General features: G+C 39.0%; 1 protein-coding gene across 2 annotated transcripts in view; it reads right to left on the reverse strand.

The window, feature by feature from the left end:
- Positions 1 to 27,269, reverse strand: part of LOC139734745 (protein kinase C) — a 247,772-nt gene that overhangs the window by 67,512 nt on the left and 152,991 nt on the right. For both annotated transcript variants that reach the window (XM_071645542.1, XM_071645543.1), the window contains exon 5: positions 5,383 to 5,511. In XM_071645542.1, the coding sequence (XP_071501643.1) occupies positions 5,383 to 5,511 (129 nt within the window). The remainder of the gene's footprint in view (positions 1 to 5,382; positions 5,512 to 27,269) is intronic.

Here is a 27,269-nt window from a genome sequence, read left to right on the forward strand (position 1 = left end):
AGAAACAACCAATGTAAAAATTGGAATAAGTAAAATCGATGTCAAGTATTGTTAAATGTACAAAATGTGAACAATAGTTATAATAAAAATGTTTCCAGACTAAGCCGTCTACAGTTACATTTTACTGAGAAAAATACTAATATCTCCTTACATTTTGGGCTTCATTGCAAAAATCTTATATGGTAGGATGTTTTGTGGTACAACAGACCTAGGCATATGCATCAAATGTGATATCTTGAACATTTTCTTCAAATCACTGCTCCTAAAGTTAAACAGGACCTTTAAGCTACATGTATGTACCATGGCACACATAGGGGTATTGTCCAAAGTGGTACAGGTAGCCTCCACAAGAAAGTTCTCCTCATATCAACACAAGGCAATCAATCAATGCTGAATTTCCTTTCCACACAACATTTCAAATCTAATTCAATATCACCCACGAGCTTTCTCATAACAATAACAAATGAAAGTATTGACTTTCTTTTGCATTGAAAGGAATATTTAAGTAAGCTCATAAAAAGATACCTAATATCTGTATCATGTGAAAGTAATTGATACAGACATGCAGCTCAGATAAATGGGGAAAGCTGTTAATGAACAATGTAAGACATCATCAAATAATAACAACTCATGCCTGCAGAACTAGCATTACTAGGAAAAGTGAAAGACAATATTCCATTGTAAACCCTCAGAGTCATAAAACTATTTCCCCACACAATCACCCAAAATGCAACTGAGATGGCAAGGTGAACAACAACGCTGAGTGGTTTTGGTTTACAAGGGTTGATGGGAATGGACTTGAACAATTTAATTTTTTCTTCTTTTTTAATATCTGCATGAGAAAGGTACATGGTGTGTGTGGGTGTGTACATGTGTGTGTGTGTGTGTGTGTGTGTGTGTGTGTGTGTGTGTGCTTGTATGCAAAAAAAAAAAAAAAAAAATCTGTTGGTTAATCTATCTTTTCAAAATGTATAGTGTGGCATGCTCAACATGTCACCAGATATTTACTTAACCCGTTGAAGGCGAGTCCCAAAGAATACTCAGGCGAGTGTCTATGGGAAATGCATGTCATAGCAAAATCAGTCTGTCCTCGACGGGTTAAGCATTTAAAATCAAAATGCATACAGAGTAGATACAAGCAATTTCAGCACAAAAACCAATGTTATCAATACTGGCACATCCACAAGAGGTAAGAAACACAACACACATGACCATTTTACCAGTGATAACACTCTCTCACTTAGATATTTTCTCAATTGAAACTTTTCTGTGAAAAGCATGTTGATTCAAGTTACACAATTGAATTTCCCCAGACATCACTATGACAATGGCGATATCAGATGAATTTGTGAAAATAAATAATTCCTACAACAACCAATAGAAGACAACATAAAGTTGCATTTGTGTGCAGGGTCTAAACGTGAAGTCACCATTTGAAAGAAGTAGTGAATAACGACACCAGCTTAAAAGAATATACGTATACTTCCACAATGAAGTGGAGTTCATTCTTTACAGAAATTGCATAGAGACTAGAATGAACTCTTTTTTTTTGAGAATCACAAAAATAGTCTGATTGACATTTTTTTTTTTTCCAGCACCCATCAAAGTTCATCCACAGACGATTTGGGGGAATAAGAGCTGCAATTGTCAACTTTTTATGCACACTATCCATACTTACAGAGCAAGAAACAATTACTTTTTTTAATTCCCCCCCCCCCCCCCAATTGCCCTTGAATGCCTGTTGATATTATCCAGTCACCTCCCCACACAAATGACATGACTTGTCCGGCAAATGTCACATCAGCAAGAAATATGACAGATTTTCTGACATGTATATTAGTCGAGTTGACATTTGGAATGAATCCATGATGAGTACAAATTGTACATTTCTCTCACATACATATAACAAACAATAACAAATAAAACAACAACAACAAAATCCCGATGTCTGTGGAGTATCTGCCTTAAAATGTAAACCCTCTTTGAAAGGTTGCTACCTGACAATAAGTGTTTACCCTACTCAAAGACAGGAGGATACACTATGTGGGATTGCCTGTAGTGAAATCTTTTATGCTATGCCGAGTTGATATCCTGGAGGTACCAGAATCACTCGGTCTTGCAGCTCTATTCAATAAATGTACAATATTAAACAGAAAAAAACCCAAACCAACAAATAACCATGGCATGAGACAAAGCCAGTCATGAGATTAATTTGAAATTCAGGGCCCCAAGCGAGACAGAGATTGAAAAGCACATGTAAGTATGGAAACACATCACCAAAAAACCATTCACATAAAGTTTTCATCGGTACATCTTGCAGCCATATATAATTCAGCCCGGGCATTGATGGGTAATGAGGTGGGGTTAAACCAATGTTTTCCCTTAAGACTGCTCTACTATTATTCTCTTGTGTGTGTGTGTGTGTCTGTCTGTCTGTCTGTCTCCCAGCAGGCTCCAATTGCATAGCTGGACCCGATGACCCACTTTCGTCGCAAACCCTTATTAAAGTCCCGACGACGAGACGGGCCATCTCGGGTTGAACGAACTGGTGTCCCCCCTATCCTCGCGGACACTCGATACTGTCTGGTCCCGGGGAAGACGCTCAAACCAGGTGATGGAGGAGACTTTCGCTGCCGTAATCCCAATCTGAATCGCCACCTGTGAGAGCAATCAGGCTTTAAAGGCCAAGTATTATGGCCCCGGCAGATAGATACTGTATGAGAGACATTCATTACGCTGGATTCCTCTCTCTTAGGATGTCCTACCCAAGTTAAGATGCAATAACCTGCGGGCTTCGTCCTAAATTACCCCCTTTCACTGTCGATAACATCGAGGGGCAGACTATAACCTGAACATTTTGTCTGCAAGAGCTCAAGCTGGCAAAGTCATTAAACATTCCATAGTCCCATACACTAATTTACCATGCGTGGATGATGAAGACATAGTGCTCATCCTGTTAAAACAGAGCCGTTGGAGACATGACACTGACAGCCACAGCATAGGAGTTGGGCTTCTGCTTTAAAAAGCCATATTTTACCTTACTATATTATCATTGTACATACGTATGACTGCAGATTGATGCTATTCTGAAAAATATAGCCCTCTAATATAGCTTCATCAAGCTCATGTAGAATAGTTGCCTTGTTAATCATTGGCTCATTGCACTGGCTCGTTGTAATATGACATGTATACATATAAACTCCAACTGAGGGGAAAACAATTTTTGGAGGTTGGCATCGAATTGTTTTCATACAAGAAAATAATTTGATTAAAAACATGCATAATCCATTTCTTGAGTCACTGACTTTCAAAATCCTGTCACATCAATCCAGCTAAGAATTTTGCTTGGATGAGGCATGGGCCTTTGAATAAACTAAAGAGAATTTGATCAAGAATAAAGAAAAGTAAAATGCAATGGAACCAAAATGTATGTAAACACTGTCCTGCTGTTAAGGATGGCTGTGCTTTTGTTCTGAAAAAAAGAGAAGAAGAAGGAAATTGATGTCTGGCGTTTCACAGAAAGGGGGGCCTCACAGGATGTGACTTATCAGCAAAAGTTACTTTTGTATGCATTGACATCATCCTGAAACTGGCGCATGCTGTATATCCCAGTCGCAGAGTAAACACACAGAAGAAATATTGTTTGTTACTTGTCAGCAAAGGCCTCTGGTGAGGGGCTAGACGGGTGTTTGAATGTTTGTGAAATCCTAGTCTATTTACGTTACTACATGTGCGGAGAAATACGTCACTGGATCGGTCTGCGATGCAACGCAGTAAAAAAAAAAAGAAGAAAGAGCGAGACACATGTCATCTGGAAAGACTCTATAATCACATGACTCAATCGTTAGAAGACTGGTGTACACAAGCACCTCAGCTTGCTCAAACACCCATCATACGCTATGAGCAAACACGCATCCATAACATGTCCCCGCAACGGCTCTCATTTCCAGTGGCGCACGCATGCATCATACGTTATGCACACAGCTGTCACATGCCAAACCAACACCATTTCTCTCGCGGTTTACATCGCTTTTGCCCCCGTGCGTCACGTAATTCACGTCCCATTCAAAATTTGCGAACCTGAGCTCCTCTTTGGGGTGTGTCGTGGAAGTTTCAATCTTGCTGATCTAGCTAGTAGTATTCCCCAAGTTATGAATGCCTTTCAAAGGGGGTAGCACTTCGCCCAGTGTAAGATGACCTGGCAATTATCATCCACCTTATGGAAGCATACAACAAAAGCAGTTGGTAAACACAAAGGGGGAGGGGGTACCAAGGAACTCTTACAGGGATCGTACAGTTTTGGTTGAGACCTAATTTCAGTTTTCTAACATTTTTTGGTGAGATAATGAGAAATCTCTTATGAAATATGAAAGAGCATGTAATTTCATGAGGAATTCATCCTTTATTTGATGAACATTTGCTTTGAAATGGCTGAGATATCAAAAACAGAGCGATTCTAATAAGTGTGGGATCCACACTTTATTACTATCGCTTTGTTTTACTTTGTTTTTGGATGTTTCAGTCATTCCAAACCCAATTTTCATCAAATAAACTTTGAATTCCTCTTAAAATCGTATGCTCTGTACTATTTCATAAGTGTTTTCTTGGTGTCTTGTAAAAAGTTAAAAGGCCAATTCTTATCTCCACCAATACTGTGCCATCCCTTTAAACCACAGGAATGGGATGATGGAGACAAGGAAGAGGAGGAAAAGAAAGAAGAGTTTAAAGAAAGAGGAAGAAACTAAAATAAAGAAAAAGTAAGAGATGAAGCAAAGAGATGAATATAAGCTCTGAGATAACAAGTGTCAGAAAGAGAGAGAGAAGATTATTAACAAGAAAAAAAGAGATGAATATAAGCTCTGAGATAACAAGTGTCAGAAAGAGATAGAGAAGATTATTAACAAGAAAAAAAGAGATGATGAAGGATAAAGCAAAAGAAAAGAAAGTACAGATGATGGAGACAGAGAAGAAATAAGCCCAAAGGAAAACACCATGTGGATGATGGAACAGTAGACTCACTTTCTTGAAACGGTCTGGAAAGCTTGCATCATAATCAATTCCTGTTTTATGTCAACCTCACTGCACAATCAGTTGTTAGTTCTTTTTTTTTTTACATGTGTGGTCGATATGTAATCATGAACAATGATTTGAAGCTCAAGCGATGATCAAAACTTACAGATAGCAAATTTTGTTGGGCGAGAATGATAAGGGCGTTAAGTTGCCACTATACCTGTAGTGTTGAAACAACTTAACGCCGTTCTCATTCTCAACCAACGATTAATGAAATGATGATATGGGGGGGGGGGGGGTTATAAGGAATAATAAAAGTATTTCAACTTATGCCAAGGGGAACACTCACACATCCTTTACAGCCTTGCTTACCTGACACGGCCAGTTTGTGTGTGCTGACTTCAGCCTTAATGGAAATGCGCCCTCTCCTTTCTGTGTGGTCCGCCCCGCATAGATTTGGCACAGACTTCTGGCACCGCTTGTGAACATTCATGTCACATGCTGTCAACAGGGAGGAGGAGGAAAGAAGAAGGGTAGAAAATGGATTGAGAATGTCATAACATGAGACTTCCTCACATTAGTCACTCATCACAGCTAATTTTTTTTTCATATATTGCCATTCATTTAATATAGTTTACTCTACGTTTGCCTACAAGACTTGATGTGGACATCAATAATGTAATCAAAATTTCCACGATGATGGCAGAGAGAGAGGCGACTCATATGAACATAAAGAAAAAATCATTAACCGGCCCCTTGTAATATGGATTCAAGAAATACAAACATCCAAAATGCACAAACTAAAGGAATATTCTCTAATAGAAATATTTTGCTGAAAGTCTAAAGTTAATCCATAATTCGTTGTGTGCTCACAAAAATGACACAAACGCACACAAGCACGTAAGATATCTTACGTGCTTGCGTGCATTCACGCCGTTCTTCCAGGCACCCGACAAATTCACTCTTCCATTAGCATCACACAATTTGCAGCTCATGGTGGTTCCTATGAAGAGGACAAATATATATCTATATGACAGCATATGTGGCGTTTTTTCATCCCTGTAAGTATCTTGCAGATCAAATGCAGTGGGAGAAATTCTGATTAAAGCATCGATCTAACTTGATGATGCTCTCAGTAACTGGAAATAATGCAAATTTGATTTTAACCCATTGAGGACAGGCTGACTTTGCTATAACATGTATTTTCCATAGACACCTGCCCGAGTATATTAGGGACTAGTCTTCAAGAGGTTAACTGTGAATGAGAACAGTGGAGGAGCCCCAGTGCCAGTGCAATATACCACAGAATTCTTGATGTACATTCCTGTGGATCCGGCCATTGCTATGAATGCTAACAGACTTTGCCAGGAGGGGGGAAGTTATGACTGTTGTCTTAGTTCATTGACTGTGATGCTCTTGCGTCATACATCATAAGTGATGTGTTCCAAAGTTTAGGCCTCTATTTGAAAGGAGTGACCTTTCTGTACAGGTTACAAGAAGGCAGAGAGAAAATTTTTCTAAAATATGATTGTCAAAACTGATGTTTAATGTGGTGCATAGAGGTACACTCTCATATGCGTATTCAGCCAGCTTAATTACATCAAATTAAAGTGTCAGGCATATTACAGATCTCATAAACCACTTCCTGCAATAATCATGAACGTCCCACATGAAATATGACCACAGGAACCACCTCCCCCCCTCCCCCACCATCACCCACAGCTTGCACAATAATTGTCTGTGATGAAATATTGCTTCCCGTCGAGCAAGAAATAAGAGTTAAACGGCAGACCAGTATATCAAGAGAGAGGGGTTAATGAATGGGCAGGTATTTGGAAGAGACACCGGCTCATAATTGGCCACTGTAACTTATATTTCGGTGAGGGTCAGTCCATTGACACCACTCTCCTACATCAGTCGCCATGGAGATGAGACCAACTGGGCTCTTCATCATCATGTGGTGACAACCAACATCCATCAGCCCAGATGATATCCATTCATCAATCAGGAGAAATGGTTTTCATCGTCTGTTCTTGACACGCAGGCACAGAGGGGGAAGGGGGGGGGGGGGGGCTGGGCTAACCCAATTTTGAAAAGTGAGGTAGATGTATCTTTTAAGTGGGTCAGCAAAAAGCCCTGATAAAGATTGTGCGAATTGTGACCGAATATTCTAAGGGATATGTTTATGCTTGAAAGTAGAGTATGTTTGTTTGTCATTTGTTTTTCATTCTCCTATTAAACATGGTGATGACAATGTGGTCAAACTCTTTACCCCATTGAGGACGGTTTGATTTTGCTACAACATGCATTTCCCATAGACACCTGCCCGAGTATACTCGGGACGTGTCCTCTATGGGTTAACTTTGAGTGCATGTTCTATTCAGAGGGAGACATTTGAGCAATAGTAGAGGAATCTGAGCAGAAAGCTAATAGAACTGTGAGTACAGTTAGACAACAGTAACATGATTTTGGCAGTGTTATACAAACACATCACTGAATCATTTGATTACTAAGACTGGCCTGCCCAGTAGATGTGATGTACAGACACACACACACACACACACACACACACACACGCACAAACACACACAAACTTGAGCATTTGATTATTTCATGCATTGTTGTATGTAAACATGTGTGTATGGATGCACGTAAGAATCTGGACAGTTTCATATCTACCTAAGATAAATCATTCCCTGAGTCCTTCAAGACAAGGAGATTGAGAGAGTCAGAGACAGACAGACAGACAGACAGAAATACAGACAAAAGGAGAGAGGCGGATGAGATGTAACATATCTGTCTTGCACATGTGTTCATAAACATGCACACACACAGACATTAACACATGTAAGGCTATTGATCTTTGGATGTCACCTATAGGAAGGCACTACATGTAATGATTACAATCATTACATTAAGGAGATTCTAGCCCTTAAAGAGAAAAATTTGTCACCTATGCATACATATATATCTATACATATATATATATATATATATATATATATATGTGTGTGTGTGTGTGTGTGTGTGTGTGTGTGTGTGTAGATATATATCAGGTATATATATGATTGAGTGATATATGAAGAAAAGAGGAAGAAAGAGAGATGAAGATAAATAGATAATTGCATGTGATGCATGGTATGCTTAGTAATAAAACAAATTATCCATGCACAAATGGCCTGGCAAATCTGCGTAACACCTTGCAATCTCTTATCTGTCCTTCTTTATGTGTATGTGTGTGTTTTTCCTTTTCCCCTGGAAGCCACAAAGGTGGAAATATAAACCCTATATCCCTCCCTGTCACTTCCTATGTGCAGGTTCAGTTTTTTTTTTTCTCTCTCTCCCTTTCTTTCTGTTCATACTTCACAGATAGACACAAACCTATGTATGTCTTCATTTTTCTCCCCTCCTACGTCCTCTCGCCGTTCTGTCATTTGCTGTTACCATGGCAACAACTGATAAAGGATCAGCACCACGATAATGCTGCATTAGACTAGCGACAAGGGTTTCATAACGCGGACTGCATGTGTTTACCTTCAATCATTGAGAAAGAGGCAATACGGCTGCAGAGAAGAATCATTAATGCAAATTTTTAAAAAAAAGAACTCATGAATTATGCTGGGGAGGAGAAACTTTAGTGGGAATTGAAAATTGGCCTCGGCAAGTACGAAAATGGGATCTTTCATGTCGCTATTTCTCTTAAAGTGTCTCCAGTGTGTGTGTGTATGTTTGTGTGTGTGTGTGTGTGTGTGTGTGTGTGTGTGTGTGTGTGTGTGTGTGTATGACAGACATACATATATTAGTCACAGCACATAGGAATGCCTTCGTTCAACTTTTTTTTTCTCCATCAACTTTGTTAGAAGCACTACATCTTCTTATACCATACCCCTAATTCTTCTACAGTTTCAATCCTCTATTTGCTTATTTTGAGGAACTGACATGCAGGCTCACCTACTGCAATAACCCCTTATTCTTGTAGTTTGCAAAGTTGAAAAAAAAAATGAAAAAAATGAAAGAATACTGCCCTCTTGTGATTATAGCTTGTGATGCAAACAGACCAATGGTGTGATTCTGTTAAAGGTTTGAATGCTGTTCAGACTGAAGAAGAAAAAAGAATATTTTCCTTGACAAAAAAAAATTTTCTATAGATGAAATAGCTATGACTCATTCCCTCAACACAAAACAAAAAAAGAACAACAACAGCATCAACATAACAGACACTGTTCACAAGAAACAGAAACCTACTATGAATCAGACTCAAGACTTGGTATATAGTGCATACTCTGATATAAAACAGTACCACAGTGTACTGTCATATCATATTCAATGGAATAGAAATTGTACAGAGTAATAATTACTAGTGAGTCCAACTAATCTTGAGACTATTTACATCGATGCTGAAACCACATATACCACTGGCCCTGAAGGGCTTTGTAAGTCTTATCAGATAATTCTTTGCACACAAACACACTGGGATGATAGTGACATATAGCATTTAGAAGTCAACTGCAGCATTTCTCGCTCTCTGATCACACTGTGTCAATACTGTCAACCACTGTAACACTCTCCACACTGTGCTAACAGTGTGGTGCCTCCACAGCTGGACCTGTGTGGAACCCAAACACACTCACATACACATTTACACACACCCTTTGCTTAATATGTCTCCCTGCAATCACTAATGGACAAGAATTTTCACACCAATGTGAGTACAACACAAAACAACACTGTGTATAACACTCACAGCATGACACAGTGTCCAGCGCCAAGAGATGAGATTTTACTTCTCAAAACAAACTGTGTTGGCAAAGTAATTCTACAGCACATCCAAAGCAATGCCTTTTGAGAGTAATAGAGAGCCCCGTCCCTATACCTTCTCGTTATACTAATACTCTCTCACGGTGTCTCCTAAAGTTTTGCTTTTAGAAGTGACATGAATCGAGACACCGCTTTTGAAGTGCAGGTCATTGCTCTGTGATCCCAGAATGTTCACACTTTGAAAAACTGTGAAAAATCCCACACAGACATTGTCCTCTGGCTACCCTTTTCATCTGCAAATGTCAGACGAGGCATCGCTGAGTCCAAAGATCTCTACTTTGGTAAGACAATCTGATAAGAGAAGTGACATTTTAGAAACACGAACTGTCCTACCTATAGTATAAAGGGTTTTGCATTGATTTGTTGTTGGTGGGTTTATTGTTGGTTTGTTTGTTTATGTTTTGTCTTAGCGAGTGTGAGAACAGGGGGGGCGTTTCATCAACGAGTTCGTTGGAGGTTTTCACTGACAAATTCGCTATCAGCCAATCAGATGCAAGGATTTCAGTAGCTTTTAACAGTTGTCAGTGTAAATCACTGACAAAAAGTTTCATGAAACGGTCCCCAGGTCATACTCTCGGAAAATCTCTCCATCGGTCACATTGCGGTGACCGTCTAGGAGTGTCTGTCTGGATAACACAACAGCCTTGGCCCCCAAAAGGACCTCTCTCTACTTGATCTGCAGGATGAATTCTTCAGTATTGGTGCTTTGAAAAGCAACACTCAATCTTGATGGATTGTTGGCAGCGTGTTCAAAGTGTCACCAGATGGAGAATGAGGAAATAGATATACAGAGAGAGAAAAAAAAAGATAGACAGAGATATAGACAGACAGATAAAGAGAGGTAGATAGATAAATAGATAAATAGATAGATGGATAGATAGATAGATAGATGGATATATGGAGAGATAGAGCAAGGTTTGTAAGAATTGTTTCCCACAGTCCTTTTTTCCACCTTTCTTCATTTATTTTGCCTCCACCAGTTCCATTTCCATGCTGTGAAGTTAATAATGTTTGTATACTCTACAGTTTAGCTTTCTTCCTTCCATATCAAACTTCAATTTTCTCCCTTGCTTTTTCTATCTTCTCCCCATCACATGATCCCTCTCTGTTTCTCTCTCCCCATCTCTTTCTGGTTCTCTCCATCTGCCAGGCTGTCCATATGTTCGTCCCCCCCCCCCCACCCCTGCCATCTTCCTCCCCATCTCTCTCATTTTCTTCTCATTCATCAGGAAAAATACCCGTGGTAATTTTATTGATAACACAATCATTACAATGTGATGAAGTCTACAGTTCATTTGGCATGCACGATGGCATGGCCTCGTAATGGCACGGTGTTGGAAATCCTCCTTTACCACTCATATACGGACACACTTTGTGCATTGTGCATTTTGCATGCCACGTAGACATGATACGTTAAGAGAGACTGGCGTATCCATAATCGATTAATCATGGAACAGAGAGCGAGGAAACAGAAAGAGAGAGAGAATAAAACAACAACCAAGAGAATATAAAGTGAAAAGGCGCATGTGTATATGTGTGTGTGTTTTTGGGTGTGTCTACGTGCAAATTGTTGGGAAGGGGGACCGGTAGGGGGCCGGAATAAATGATAACTCTCCCTGGTCGATGCTCATGTTTACAGAAACCTCTCTTTATCGTCAACGATACTGACTTTCCCCCTTACTCCTTGTGATTTCATTTGCTAGATTGCAGCCCATCTGAATGTTTACAGAGACCGCTTACATTCCTGGTTGGGATGCCAGCCTGGGAAATGAGAGCGCATCCCTCCATCCACCGAAGATGCGGTTGTCATGGTAGGGGGGAGAGAGAAGAGGGATGAAGTATATTTTGATAGTGCGGGGAAATTGTTCGATTTGAGGAGTGGATAGGAAGGACAGAATGAGGGCTGTAACAACAAGATATAGCCCCTCCCCCCCCCCCAAAAAAAAAAGGGGAATTTGTTACCATGGGAACTTACATCATGTGTGTCTTCCATGCATCTGTGCTGCTTATAACACTGCATTCATGCTTAAGTAGATATACGGCTTTAAAATGTATACACTATACACTGACACACTTTATGTCTTATTGTTGAGCTATCCCAAAGGGTTTATACACAGAAGCAAAAAAAGAAAAGCACAAACAAACAAAAACAAAACAAACAAAAATTGAATATATATGTTATTTCTATCCCTTTTTTATCTTCAGGAAGTCTTAAAGATTAAAAGCATTCTTCAAAGTATTTTTTAGGTTTTTCATGCTGATGAGTTATATAAATCATGTCTACAGACAATACAAAGTATCTAAATGCAAAAATCCACCCACTGATTTATTCTTAGAGCAACATTCCACATGAAAATATGGCTTAAAATGAAAACAAAGGACAATCATACAAAACTAGCATTTCTTTTTTTTTAATAGTGATGAGGTGACACAAGTCTGATAAGTATCACAAAGATTAAAAACTAATCTTGCCATTTTTCTTTCTACCAATAACACATCAAAATATGTTTATCTTTCCTGAATTCACTTTATTAATCAACTTTGATACTCCTTGACCACACATTGCTACAAAAAGAAAATGGAGGTAGTGGCATTCTGCATACACTGTATGTATAAAGATATGAAAATCAACTTCTAGCAGCTTCTATTTGACTAACACAAATATTTTGAGGTTGCCATGGAGATATCACATCGTACCAACATCATAATGACAGTCAATAATCCTTCTTTAAGCATCCAAGCTTTCTCGAGATGTAGGTGACCTGTTGCTTCTGATTTCTGGCTTCTACTTTAAGGCAAAACTTTTCTTGGGGGTACATTATTTCCTTCGGCAAGTTTTGAGGAAGACATTTCAGAGAAATATGGAGATCACATCAGAAAGCGGAAGAAAGGGCTACTATCAGACATACAAATAGTAGCATATGAGGGACATCACTGGAAAGTGTATTTAAGAAAGTGGATGTTTTGACCTGTATTTTAGTAAGTTTCTTGACTTCTTCCTTTTCACAAGCATTTTAAGATATTGTAACGAGAAGTCAAAATTAGGAAAATCATATGAAAAAGGGTGTCAGAGCAGAAGGAAATGTCTTCTGAAACAGATCATAAATATGACTTATTACAAGACTTTCATGCTATTGAAAATTGCACGTTAGAACTGATTAATATACTTCACAGATTTTTGCCCTGGAACAGCTGTTCTTTTGCAAGCTGAAAATTGCTACGTCGCAGAACAGCAACAGTGCAATAGTGAAGGGCTGATTCGTCCATTGTATGACAACATAACTTGGTTCCCCCAAACTTTGCCATAGGATCGGGTTTTGGTGTACAGTGTCAAAACATCATCTCTCTATCTTTCTAGGGAAGTTTTCATGTCCTGAAACTTAATTATTCATATTCCTGGAGGCTTAAGCTTTCCCAAAAATGCATAATTCACTTTATCTACAAATACCAGACCTTTTTTTTCTTGTGATAATTAAATCAAATGTCCCACGCTCAGTACAGAGGGGTTAACATGAGAAAGGCACTCTTTGGCCTCTTTCTTGACTTATGGGGGGGGGGGGGGGGTTTCCAACTCTGCCTGAAAATGCCACTTGGTATCTATAGAGAAATATGTTTTTCAAATGTGCTGCACATAATGCACCCTCTTCTGGAAATGAGGAAAGAAAATGTTTCATCAATTTGTTACTTCTGCAGAGTACATTTCGATTAGGGATAAAAGAAAACAAGCAATTCAAAGAAGACATTTCAATTCCCCACTTTGTCTAACAATTTTAATGTCAAATACCACATGAGTTTGTTTTGAAAAAGCATGGCACTGCATGCAGTACTATCTGTAACTCTTATATATCAGGAACAGCAGGGAAGATTGCTGAAGGATATATCCTATTTTCAGCGTAAATGCCATTTTCGAGATTTAGGATGGATTTGCAAGTCGTGTCCATGATACTTAAGCCTCAAACTTACCACTCAGGAATAGCATATTGCAAATCTCTTTGCTGTAACATGATCGGGGAGGGGGGGGGGGAATACACAAAAATAACATCTTCATACAAATTGACAAAGTCACAAATATAAAAATACATTAAAAACAAACAAACTGAAAGGAGATGGTTTTTGGTCTCTGAAGCATGTCCCCAGACTCCTCCTGGATTAAACGCATTGCTTGACATTTACATAACCCTCCCGAATACTCCAAATTTACACGAGCGAGGCAAATTTAAACATCTGTCGTCCGCCGCAGATGACAGAAGGCAGCGGATCCCGTCCAATCACCGAACACTGAACAACGATCCCTCCACCCCCACTTCTGCGCTAAGTCAATCGTTGGACCGAGAGGGAAATGCTTGTTTTTCCCTCCTCCGAGTGTTTTGCTTGTCTTATGTTATCCAGTCTGCTTCAAGTTGTTGAGGCCTTGAGAGAAGTCCTGACCTCGTACAAGCCTAAACCCAAGCCATGGGGGGTGGGGGGGGGGGGGGGAATGAGTATTCTTGTAGACTAGCTGAGAGAAGTCATGAGTACAGGCAGAGGAAAGTTGAAAAGGTTAACCCAATGACAACCATTCAAAAGCAACTTAGGCTAGCATCGATGAAAGTGAATGTTATGGTGAATCTAATCATCTTTTGGGCAATTCTGTAACATGTTCAAGCATCAGGCCCGGTTGGGCACGGAATATAAGCATACTTTATGGGAAGCGGACAGATGGTTTTTTTAATCTGTTGTGGATAGATTAGGGCAAAATCAGACAAATAGAATGATAGAACTTTTATCAAAAATCAACAACAAATATCAAGAGGTAATGGAAGGATGAAGCTGTATGAGTCTTTGACCAATTCACACAAGTTGGAAGGGCAAGGGAAGAGCTGGGCGAGGCTTTTGGTGAAAAGCCTGATGAATTGGAACTTGGCACTACGCTGAAAATGCATGCTTGGGACTACCTATCACTTGATGTACCTCCCGAGCTGTGTGCTTCATGCAGAACACTGCATGTAACTGAAATAGTACTTCTATTTCTATCAGTGTCGTTCTACACTTGAAAGAAGTTGTCCTTCCCTTGCTGTCATAAGTGCTGGATCCGAGTACAAACGCAAACTTCCCATTTTACATGAAAACTCTCTACCAAATGCAGGAGCTCCCATAGGTTTAACATAAGCCTTGTAGTGTAATTGCATTTTTTTACTTTTTTGTAATGGCCGCCAGTCCCCCAAGCTGGCCCAGGGCCACAACGGGCACGTCTATGAATTGTACATCATCAATCTTGTTGTTACAATACACACCCATGGTTACAACCTGCTGAAGTTTTCTAAACTAAGACAATCTATAGCTCAATCATGCTGAGCTGGCACCATAATAATATTGCAGCTTCATCATGAGAGATGAATATTGGCTCATTACTTGGCAGAAAAAAGCACTGTCAAAAAATTATTATACTTCAATGGGTAAAGCAATGCTGTATTCACAACGTCAGCTACAGACAGACACCATAACCAGTATATTATTGACTGTGGCAGGCATCTAAACACCACATTTCTTTTTCATTTCATTTCCATTCATTTCCATTCATTTCATTTCATTTGTTTCCAATTCCATTTGTCAAGCCATTACCTATAGTAGGGCCAATGGAAAGATGGTCTGACCTTTTGGAAATCATATAAGTTCTCTACAACTATACAAAAACACTCCGTTACAGATTACCTTGCATATTGTGTGCAAGCTCTTCCGATCAAATTCTAAGAGTACTATGGGAGAGTTGATATCTTTGTAGTCCTAGAAGGGCCATCCAAAGACACCTTTGAATGCTAAGCAGGATGTAATGTCTGAGGTCACACGTACAACTTCAAGAAATAAAGATGAACTGATAAATGATGCAGTCCGCGACCGTGGAAACGGCTTCAAATTTCTCATCCTGGCATCTCTCAACTGGGGGTAGGAGCTCTTGACCGATATCCATTTCCTTCTCTCTGCCCAGTGAACCGTAACCAGGTGCACTTGTGGGCCACCGCCAAATAGAGGGTTCATAATTGATTGCTATACTCCTTGTGATACTCCGCTTTATGTTGGTGCATCAATTTTGGGGAACAAGGGTAGTAGGACTGCGGCCGATAATTTCAGGAAATGGGTTTTTGGAGAGATGCACTCATGAGCTTGTCAGGGAGGAGGATGGTGAGGAACATTTTTTGATATCCCACAAGATGAATGGAGAAAGATGCAGGATGCAACAGAGAGGGAGAGAGATAGAGAGAGACAGAGAGAGATGATCAGGGCTATGTTGCTGTGCTGCCTCTTCCAACAATGGTACTGATGATGATGATCAGATAGTCATCATCACTAAGTCATCATCACTATTATCATAATCGTAATCGTAATCGTAATCATAATTGCAATCGTAATTGTAGTTGTGATTGTGATTGTATTCGTAACCATAATCATAATCATAATCGTAATTGTAATTGTGATTGTGACTGTGATTGTAATCATAATCGTAATCATAATCATAATACTTCTCCATCTCATCATCATCATAATCATTATGCTGACAATAAAACAACAAATATTACAACAGGAAAGTGGTAACTTAATGATGTAGAAAAGAAAAGTATGATATCTATGATATCACAGTATGATTTTATTTACCCAGGGTAGCCCCTTCAGTATGCACTTTTCGCACAGAGGGCGCTACCATTATTACTTCTCGAGTATTGCCACGTACCCGCTTATTCTGATGCGTAGGTCCACTGGTACAGAGTGGGTAAATAGAGCATCTGGCCTCAGGAGGTACGCACTGGGCATGATTTGAACCCAGGATATATTGTTTAAGAAGTTTGCCCACTATGCCACAGTGTTTCCACGTTTATCTGTTGTCAGGGTAACCACAGATGAATAGAAACTCTGTGGCACATTTATCAGTGATGGACTGAACCAACATCCCCTCTTCCTCTTCCTCTTCCTTTCTCCATCCTTCCTTTCTCCTTATCCTTCTCCTCCTCTTTTTCCTTCTACCTTCCTCCATCTCCTCCTCCTTCTCCTCTTCATCCTCCTTCTCCTCCTCTTCCTTGAGAACACAGAGAAAAATATATTTGTTTCTACCAGCATTTCCGTCTATTTGTCATTGCATGTGGGGCATCACTATGTGAACTTTTGTGGAACTTTAATAGTCTTGGAAAAGAGTATTGCTACCTTACCCGTTGAGGACGGACTGATTTTGCTACAACACACATTTCCCATAGACCCCTGCCTGAGTATACTCGGGACTCGTCCTCAACGAGTTAAAGGGATCGTATAGTTTTGGTTGAACCTAATTTCAGATTTCTAACATCTTTTTTTGTGAGATAATGAGAAACCTGTTATGAAATATGAAAGAGCATGTAATTCTATGAGAATTCAATGTTTATTTGATGAACATTGGTTTTGAAATGGCTGAGATATCCAAAAAAGATTCTAATAAAGTGTGGGACCCACACTTTATTACGATCGCTTTGTTTTACTTTGTTTTTGGATGTTTCAGTCATTCCAAACCCGATTTTCATCAAATAAGCTTTGAATTCCTCTTTAAATGGTATGCTCTGTACTATATCATAAGTGTTTTCTTGGTATCTCGCAAAAAGTTAAAAGCCCAATTCTCATCTCCACCAATACTGTACCATCCCTTTAAGAAGCAGCATGTGAGGAAAAAGAAATTAGCCAGGGATTCACAGAGAGGAAAGAAAGAAGAAAGAGGGGAAAATATATTTACTGATCATTAACACATGGGAAGCAAGCATGGTGTAGAAACAAATTGGCGGACCAAAGAAAAAATTGCCACAGGAGCGAGCTGCTTCAAATTGGCAAAGCGAAAACGGATGAAGGCAAGCAACTTGCACTTCCATCTATCTACTCTGACAACACTCTTTCGGCCATTATCAAGGCAGGGTCCATTATTGCATTAAAGCACTCAGGTATCCAAACCTACCAGATCATCTCGTAATTAGCAAAGCCAGCCAATTTTTTGCCCTCCTTTTTTTCCTAGCTTCTCTTTCTCTCTGCAGAAAGAGGAGGAGGACAAGATAAAAAGGGAAAAATTCGCAGTAGATCTGAAAGTCAACACAAAGACATACTCTCTTTCATTTCTCCCTAAAACATACCATGAGGTTACGCAGGAGAGGTAGTGAGTAAATGATACAGGGCCTAATGGACCCTGCGGAGAGTGACAGTAAATAATATCGCTCGACTGCTCGCAAAAAGTAACCAAGGGACAGAGGATTCGCCCCCTAATTCAACGTTAGCCACATTCACGCCCCCACTTGTCCAGAGCGGCAGCTAATTTGGGAGAATAATATGCGAATGGGTCTCCTTTGTACTCGCTTGGAAGGAGCAAACGCACATGAAAGACGATGCCTTGTTTAGCATTGTCGGCCATATTGACAGTAGCTTGCAATGAGAAACACGATAAAATAATGATGTACTGATGACCCATGGCTACAATTTCCAGGAAACAAATCTAAAGAGAGAAAGAAATGAATTGATTCTTTGTAGCATGGTTACACTATACAGTCAAACTTGCTTCTACAACCACCTATCCATTAACCAGTTAAAGGCTAGTCATGAGTATACTCAGGCAGGTGTCTATGGGAAATGTGTGTTATAGCAAAATCAGTCCGTCCCCAATGGGTTAACTCCTACCATGCCAGACAAATTACAGTCCAATGGACTTTGTGTATATTATGTGGTATGTACTTCCAACTTTGGCATGTTGATAGTTAACCCGCTGAAGATGAACTTATTTTCCTATAACATGCATTTCCCATCTAACCCAGCCTGAGAATGTTCGGGACAAGTCTCCAGCAGGTTATGACCGCCTGTCCATAAAGACTACTGAATTTATTTCCCCTCAATGTATATCGCACAGGAAGGAACCTGTGTGTAAAGACCTGCAACAAATTAAAATTCTCCCCCATGGGCAGTCTTTGGAGACAAAGTAAGCATCATATTACATCAAATTTTCTCAAATCACATTTGAAAGCCAGCATGGACATTGAAACAAATTCTAGCTTTTATTTCTTCCATATAAACACACTCTAAAAAAAAAAAAAAAGAACAGAAAGAAAATGTTTACCACCAACGTATCAAAGCTTTAATGGTGACTTGCAAATTATTTTCCTTGTTGCTGCTGTTGTCTGGTGGCTCTGTAAACCTTTTCTTCATTTATATGACCTCAAAGCCATACTCATTAAGAAAATGTCATTATACCCATGGATTATAGACTTCTTATGCCTGGTATCGGAACACAGCAATTTCAGAAGAAAAAAAAAAATGTAGGATGCGTCATCACTAAGCTTTCTGCTGGTTCTAATCCTAGCCATAACAAGGACTTTTTTCTCTTTTTTCCTGTCTGTTTCGGTTGCTTCAGATGTTCTTTTTTTTTTATACAACAAATGCCTCTCACTCTATATTTTTGAGTGTGGTTGCCCACAGTGTGCTGGTTGCCCACATGCACTGAGCCTGTAGAAGAGATAAGGAATGCCATTGTACGGAGGATAAGCAAAGGAGAAATGTAATATTCATGTGTGTCATTGAATCTCCCTTCCAATCATGACTCTAGCTAATCATGCGGGGCCAACATTCCGCGAGAGGCCAGGCTGTCTCTTTAGGCGAGATCGTTTCTGCCGTTTTGTGCTTATCGGTGGCTTCTATTTCCATCTCCTAATTATTTTCTGCTCTTCAGTTATTTGCTTCTACCTTTTTTTCCTATCTCTTTATACTCGCTAGATACTCACTCAAACATAATTCCCTCCAGGGTGAAATAAGGACTGTCATTTAGATCCCAGCACTGTTAGGTTGCCAAGAAGAAACTGCTAATACCTTGCCATAACCTTTGAACTTATCATTTCACTGATAGTCTCCTTTCCAATCTCCATTTTCTTGCTACCAACAAGTTCCATTTACAACACTTTTTGTTTATCTGGGCATTTCCACAGAGAAAGGGTACATTTCATGGATGTTACTTTATTTTCTGTTTTCAATGTGCATTTCTCCCAATACAATACAATCTTTTAGAACAAGTGAATGAGAGATAACTTTGCCCCAAAACTGCTTCAAAGAAAGCAATGTATTAGATTTTTGGGGGCAAACATATGTAATTCTAGACAGAAAGCTATGTACTAACATATGACGGTCAAACAATGAATGCTCATTGGAAATTTGTGTTGTTTTTCAACCGAATGGCCTAACCTTGATCTCCTTTGGTAATGAAGCCACTGTTCAACTTCTTCTTATTTTACCGTTTTTCTTCTTTCTGTGTTTTTTATTACTGGAATACTGCATCAGCCACATCCTCAGCGAGTCTTTTTTTTTTTTCAAATAGGGACCTTTCGACAAGTTTGCAAGTGGTTGCATTCACAATAGTGGAGTACAGCAATGGATGGAGAAATATATGTGTGCATGTCACATTCATGCCAGGATCAGAGGGTTAATATTTTAACACATTGTTAAATTCGCGAATAGTACCCAAATTGCAAAATTGCGAAAAGTATACAGTACTATCCAGGCTGAGAGATAAGAGAAAGGGGCCCATCTACCAAGTTGAGGCATACAAATCTTAGGTCACTCTTGCTTTAAATCTCTCTCTCTCTCTCTCTCTCTCTCTCTCTTCCATCTTATGTTCTTTCCAGACATATCATCACTTCATTAATGAAACATGAAACCTCGGGAGAGGGTATCATAGTCTTCCTCTTCTTCTTTGCTAGCACATATTAAAATGCATTCTGTCTTTCTCTCAGTACTCTTTCTATCACTATGCCTACCACCCTCCCACCTTAACAGTTCTGTGTCTGTATGTATGTCTGTCTGTCTGCCTGTCTGACTCTTTCTCTCTATAAATAAACTAATACTATTTCCTATCTCTTTGCCAATTTTTTCTTGTGGCCACCTTGAAATCATTTTCTTTTTTCCGCAATTCTAAACCCTCTCCATTTCCGTCACTGGCACTCTTCTTATTTGGCAGCACTCTCTTTTCTGAGACAGACAAATAGACGTGACGGGAATGTGGAGAGTTATTGTTACATTGCATCTCGATCTAGCCTTAAAGGACAAGTTCACCTTCATAGACGTGTCGGTTGAGTGAATGCAGCAATATTAGTAGAACAATTCAGTGAGAGTTTGAGGAAAATCGGACAATCTGTTCAAAAGTCATGAATTTTTTAATTTTCTGCTCAGTCACGGCTTGTGATGTCACATTTGTACAACGATATAAAGAAAGAATAAAAAAATTCAACACATTTTCACTTTTCTCACATAACAAAAGAACACTCGACTGCTCCCTTTCAGAAGGCAAGGAGAATGATATTGCCCTTAACGTACATCAGTGACAAATCAAAGACATGTGCACTTTATTCAAAAAGTAAAGTTTTGTGAAATTCTCTTTTTATTTTCCTTATATGGTTGTATGCATGTGACATCATACACAATAGTAGTCTTCTCATCCAGCAGTGGTTGCACAGATACTTTAGAAATTCATAACTTTTGAATGGACTGTCAGATTTCACCCAAACTTTCACTGATGTGTTCTACTAATGTTGTTGCATTCTCTCAATCCACATGTTTATAAAGGTGGACCTGTCCTTTAAGGCTATCCACCACAAAGAGACAAATGCAACTAGAAGGTGAGGGATGAGTGAGCAGTGACAATCATACTAATCTCAGTACATACAACACATTAATACAGCACTCATTAAGGCAAAAATTATTCTAAAAATCCATTTTCATGATTTTATTGACACACTGAACTTCACTCAAGTAAATGTGTTAAGTGGTTGTTCTATGACATATGCTCCTGTGAAATATCGCCATGCCAAGTCAAACAGGAATTCTACCCGCAAATGTAACCTAACCCTAATCCTAATCCTCACATCAAACTAAACCTAACACCCTGTCACAACCCTAACCCTAAGTCCTTGAAGAAATGTACACGTAGCAGTTGTCACAGAAACAAATCTTGTGTTACAGTGGAAGTGCCATAGTAAACGAGATATGAAACTCGTCACGCTGACGAGTTAGGTGATACGCTTGGGGTCATCAGGTGTCGGTCATCTGTGATCGACAAAGAAAAGAATGTGATATAGGCACCTTGAAGTTATATTGAGCTTGCATGCAAAACCGTTTCTCTAACCACTCGGCCACGGGACATCCCCGGAAATGGTAAGGCAAAAAAGAAATGTATAGATATTACAGGGGGGAAAAGTCAATGCCCACTCAACAATCGTGGCCGCGTGAACATGTATTGCATTGCTAGACGGAAATGCGGCCTTGTAACGACTGATGTCGCTATGCCATTTCTGGCAACTTGGGAAAAATACGCGCCGTAGACATAAAGCCTATAATCGGCTGGTTTTGATACCTTGCCTTTAATCACAATTTTCAGTGTGATGACGTCATCAAAGTACAAAACAATGACATGGTCTTGAAAGACTATTGTTCAAAGTACAACACCTCCGTCGTCGTCATTACATACTATGATCGGTTTGACAAAGTCAGCCTGCAAAATTTTGCAGCAGTCGAAGCAATGTGGTCTCCAACACAAAAAAGAGGGATATGGTGTGTGTCTGTGTGTCTGTGTGTGTGTATAGGTGCGTTTATATACGAACGTGATTTCTACATGGACGAATATGTAATACAAAATTGAAGAAAAAAAGTAAAATAGCTAAGTATTTTGTTTCGTGATCTTGTGGGGTTCGAACCCGCAACCTCACGTCTCTGAGACGTCGCCTTTAACCACTCGGCCATACGTCTCGGCGAGAAAATATGAGGAACGTAAATTAATGTATGTGAAAGCTGAATCGGGAATCGTTTTGTCCACATTCCATTCTCATTTTCAGTTTTAAACTGCAAAATTGTCAACCTGATGATGAGATTTCAAAAAATAAAATGCATGATTACTGAAGCTTATTGTCTCAGCTACAACATACTTAAGTTTCAGAGGAAATGAAGCAAAATCAGCTGAGATAAAGGTGCTTAAACGTTGTCAAGTCAATGTATGGTTTTAAAAAAAATCACCTCCCATAGACATAACACGTAAACTTGTCCGATTTTGCATCTCTACCTTTAATCACAATTTAAGGTATGATGACGTCATCAAATTTCAAAACCATGACTTGGACCTGAAAGGCAAATGTTCAAAGTACAACATATCTGAATTTGGGATAATATTGAGCTTAAACAACAGAGATACGAGCAAATGAATGTCAGAAACAGTACCTCAAAAAAATTAATTCCACTTTTTTGATTTCAGATGATGATATGATGACGTCATAATGTATTTAGGGAAATATTGATACTTGAAACGTTATTTCCAATTCATATGCTTTTGTAATATGCAAGAGAAATATAGGGTCAATGGACGATTTAAAGAGCTATGGCGAAATAAACAAAGACATGTTTTTCGCTATATTTCCACATAGACGCGCACACGAAATTTCAACTTTGACGCCAGCGCATTCCTTTGTTATAGGTCGAAATTGATCGGAAATCAATGGATATTGTTACTTAATGTATCAGGAATCCAAATCTGTCAAAAAATGTGCATTTTCATGTTGCTTACGCGCACTGCGCGCGGAAATGCGCGGACGGACGCGAACGCGCGGAACGCTTAAAATTGTCTGAAACTTCGAGATTTCCCATTGGGAAGTCGTTTTAAGCATTTAAAAACTTTGACGCGCGCTAATGCGCGCGTAATGAAGTCCTAAGTAATTAGCATTAAAAAGTAAGATAGAGCGTGACCTGAAATTTATGTCCAACGAAAATGATACAGAAACGACCTTCAGTTATGAAATTATGATCGATCATGTAACATGGTCCAAAAATCACAAAATGGCGCCTAGATGACGTCATAGATATGTTACTGTCATGAAAACCTTATTGTGGCTAGATATTGTCATGAGACATGTTGACTGAAAATGTCATGTTATGCCGTCATGTCAATGTTGAGATATTCACGACACAAAATGTGCCAGAAAGAAAGAAGAACGAGACATGAAAACTCGTCACATTGAGGACGAGTTAGGTGATACGCTTGTGGTCATCAGATGACAGTCATCTGTGATCGACAAAGAAAAGAATGTGATATAGGCACCTTGAAGTTATATTGAGCGTACATGCGAAACCGTTTCTGTAACCACTCGGCCACGGGTCATCCACGGAAATGGTAAGACAAAAAAAAAACAATGTATAGATATAACAGGGGGAAAGTCAATGCCCACTCAACCAACGTGGCCGTGTGAACATCTATTGCATTGCTAGACGGAAAAGCGGCCTTGTAACGACTGAGGTCGCTATGCCATTTCTGGCAACTTGGGAAAAATACGTCCCGCAGACATAAAACCTATAATCGGCTGGTTTTGATACCTTGCCTTTAATCACAATTTTCAGTGTAATGACGTCATCAAATTACAAAACAATGACATCGTCTTGAAAGACAATTGTTCAAAGTACAACACCTCAGTCCTCGTCATTACATACTATGATCGGTTTGACAAAGTCAACCTGCAAAATTGTGCTGCAGTCGAAGCAATGTGGTCTCCAACACACAAAAAAGAGGGATATGGCGTGTGTGTGTGTGTCTGTGTGTGTGTATAGGTGCGTTTATATACGTACGTGATTTCTACATGGACGAATATGTAATACAAAATTGAAGAAAAAAAAGTAAAATAGCTAAGTATTTTGTTTCGTGATCTTGTGGGGTTCCAACCCGCAACCTTACGTCTCTGAGACGTCGCCTTTAGCCACTCGGCCATACGTCTCGACAAGAAAATATGGGGAACGTAAACTTATGTATGTGAAAGATACATGAGGAATCGTTTTGTCCACATTCCATTTTCATTTTCAGTTTTAAACTGCAAAATTGTCAATCTGATGAGGAGATTTCAAAGAATAAAATTCATGATTACTGCAGCTTATTGTCTCAGCTACAACATACTAAAGTTTCAGAGGAAATGAAGCAAAATCAGCTGAGATAGAGGTGCTTAAACGTTGTCAAGTCAATGCATGGTTTTAAAAAAAATCACCTCCCATAGACATAACACGTAAACTTGTCCGATTTTGTGTCTTTACTTTTATCACAATGTAAAGTATGATGACGTCATCAAACTAGAAAACATCGATATGGATTTGAAAGACAGTTGTTTAATGTATAATATATTAATCGTACGTTGTCAGTTTGCTATTGACATGACGATCAATCACACGAATATGAGGCAGCTATTAGTACCTGTATGAAATTATTATAGGCATGGTTATCAAATTCCCTTAAAATTTCCTTATTATTGCTTTATTTTTACACACAGTTAAGCTATCTCTTTAAACTCGTCACAGTTTAATGAGAATCATGAACATCATACATTAGTACCATATTCAGTTCCATAGCTGATCGCGTTTGCTAATCAATTAAGATTTATTGTCTAGAATGTGCCATATGGCCAACCTGTATACACACGTGGACACACAAACACAATGCTAAATGTATGTATCAAACCTCTGTAACACAACTTTGAACTAACTGTAGAAAGTATCGCTGCACTTATCATACATACTTTTTATCATTATCTGAAACTCCACAAAAACCACTTATTGACAAATAATCATCAATACAGAAGACTGACTTAAAGGAACAATTCAAATACCTTTTTTTACAATGTATAGCTTCTTACATGTATAAAATCAGCACAAAGTAACCACGACTACATTGTGTTACTGAATTGATATGAACAAATTTCATTTTGTTACAATATACCATGATCAGCTTGAAAAGCCCAGCCTGCAATATTTTGCAGCAGTCGAAGCAATGCAGTCTCCAACGATAAACAAAGGGATACTGTGTGAGTGTGTGCGTATAGGTGTGTTTACATGCGAACGTGACTTCTACATGGACGAAGGTGTAGTACTCCATTGAAGAAAAAAAGTAAAAAAAAAAATATTATTTTCTTTCGTGCTCTTGTGAGGTTCGAACCCGTACGTGTGCAACCTCACGTTTCTGTGACGACACCTCTAACCACTCGGCCATACGTCTCAACGAGAAAATTAGAGGAACGTAAACTTATGTACGTGAAAGATGAATCAGGAATCGTTTCGTCCGCATTCCATTCTCATTTTCAGTTTTAAATTGCAAAATTGTCAACCTGATGAGGAGATTTCAAAGAATAAAATGCATGATTACTGCAGCTTATTGTCACAGCTACAACATACTTAATTTTCAGAGGAAATGAAGCAAAATCATCTGAGATAAAGGTGCTTAAACGTTGTCAAGTCAATGTATGGTTTTTAAAAAAATCACCTCCCATAGACATAACACGTAAACTTGTCCGATTTTGCGTCTTTACCTTTAATCACAATTTAAAGTATGATGACGTCATCAAATTTCAAAACCATGACATGGACTTGAAAGGCAAATGTTCAAAGTAAAACATATCTGAATTTGGGGTGATATTAAGCTTAAACAATAGAGATACGAGTAAATGAATGTCAGAAAGAGTACCTCAAAAAAATTAATTCCACTTTTTTGATTTCAGATGATGATATGATGACGTCATGAGTTTTCCTGGCAATATTGGTACTTGAAACGTTATTTCCAATTCATATGCTTTTGTAATATGCAAGAGAAATATAGGGTCAATGGACGATTTAAAGAGCTATGGCGACATAAACAAAAACATGTTTTTTCACTATATTTGCAGAAAGACGCGCGCGCGGAATTTCAACTTTGACGCCAGTGCATTCCTTTGTTATAGGTCAAAATCGATCGGAAATCAATGGATATTGTTACTCAAAGTATCAGAAATCCAAATCAGTCAAAAAAATTGCATTTTCATGTTGGTTACGCCCTCTGCGCGCGAAATTGCGCGGACGGACGCGCACGCGAGAAAATGTTTGAAACGCTTAGAATTGTCTGAAACTTCGAGATTTCCCATTGGGAAGTCGTTTTGAGCCTTTTAAAATTTTGACGCGCGCAAACGCGCGCGTAATGATGACCTTGGTAACTAGCGTTAAAACGTAAGATAGAGCCTGACCTGAACTTTATGTCCACCGAAAATGATACAGAAGTGATATCTAGTTATGAAGTTATGATCGATCATGTGACAAGGTCCGAAAATCACAAAATGGCGCCTAGATGACGTCATAGATATGTTACTGTCATGGAAACCTTATTGTGGCTAGATATTGTTATGAGACATGTTGACTGAAATTGTTATGTTATTCCGTAATGTCATTGTTGAGATATTGACGACACAAAATGTGGCAGAAAGAAAGAAGAATAAAAAAAAAGAGAAATTTTGACAATCACAATAGGTGATACGCTGATAGCGTATCACCTAATTATCTTTACATACACATACACATCCATGTGCTCTAGAGTTCTATTTCTCCATTATTTGACCCATACATAAATATCGTCATCCATCCATCCACTGGCCCCAATTTTT

Source organism: Diadema antillarum, unplaced genomic scaffold (assembly GCF_040938485.1).
Source record: "Diadema antillarum isolate AM-2024a unplaced genomic scaffold, OU_Dant_1.0 seq00000546_RagTag, whole genome shotgun sequence".
NCBI lineage: Eukaryota > Metazoa > Echinodermata > Echinoidea > Diadematoida > Diadematidae > Diadema > Diadema antillarum.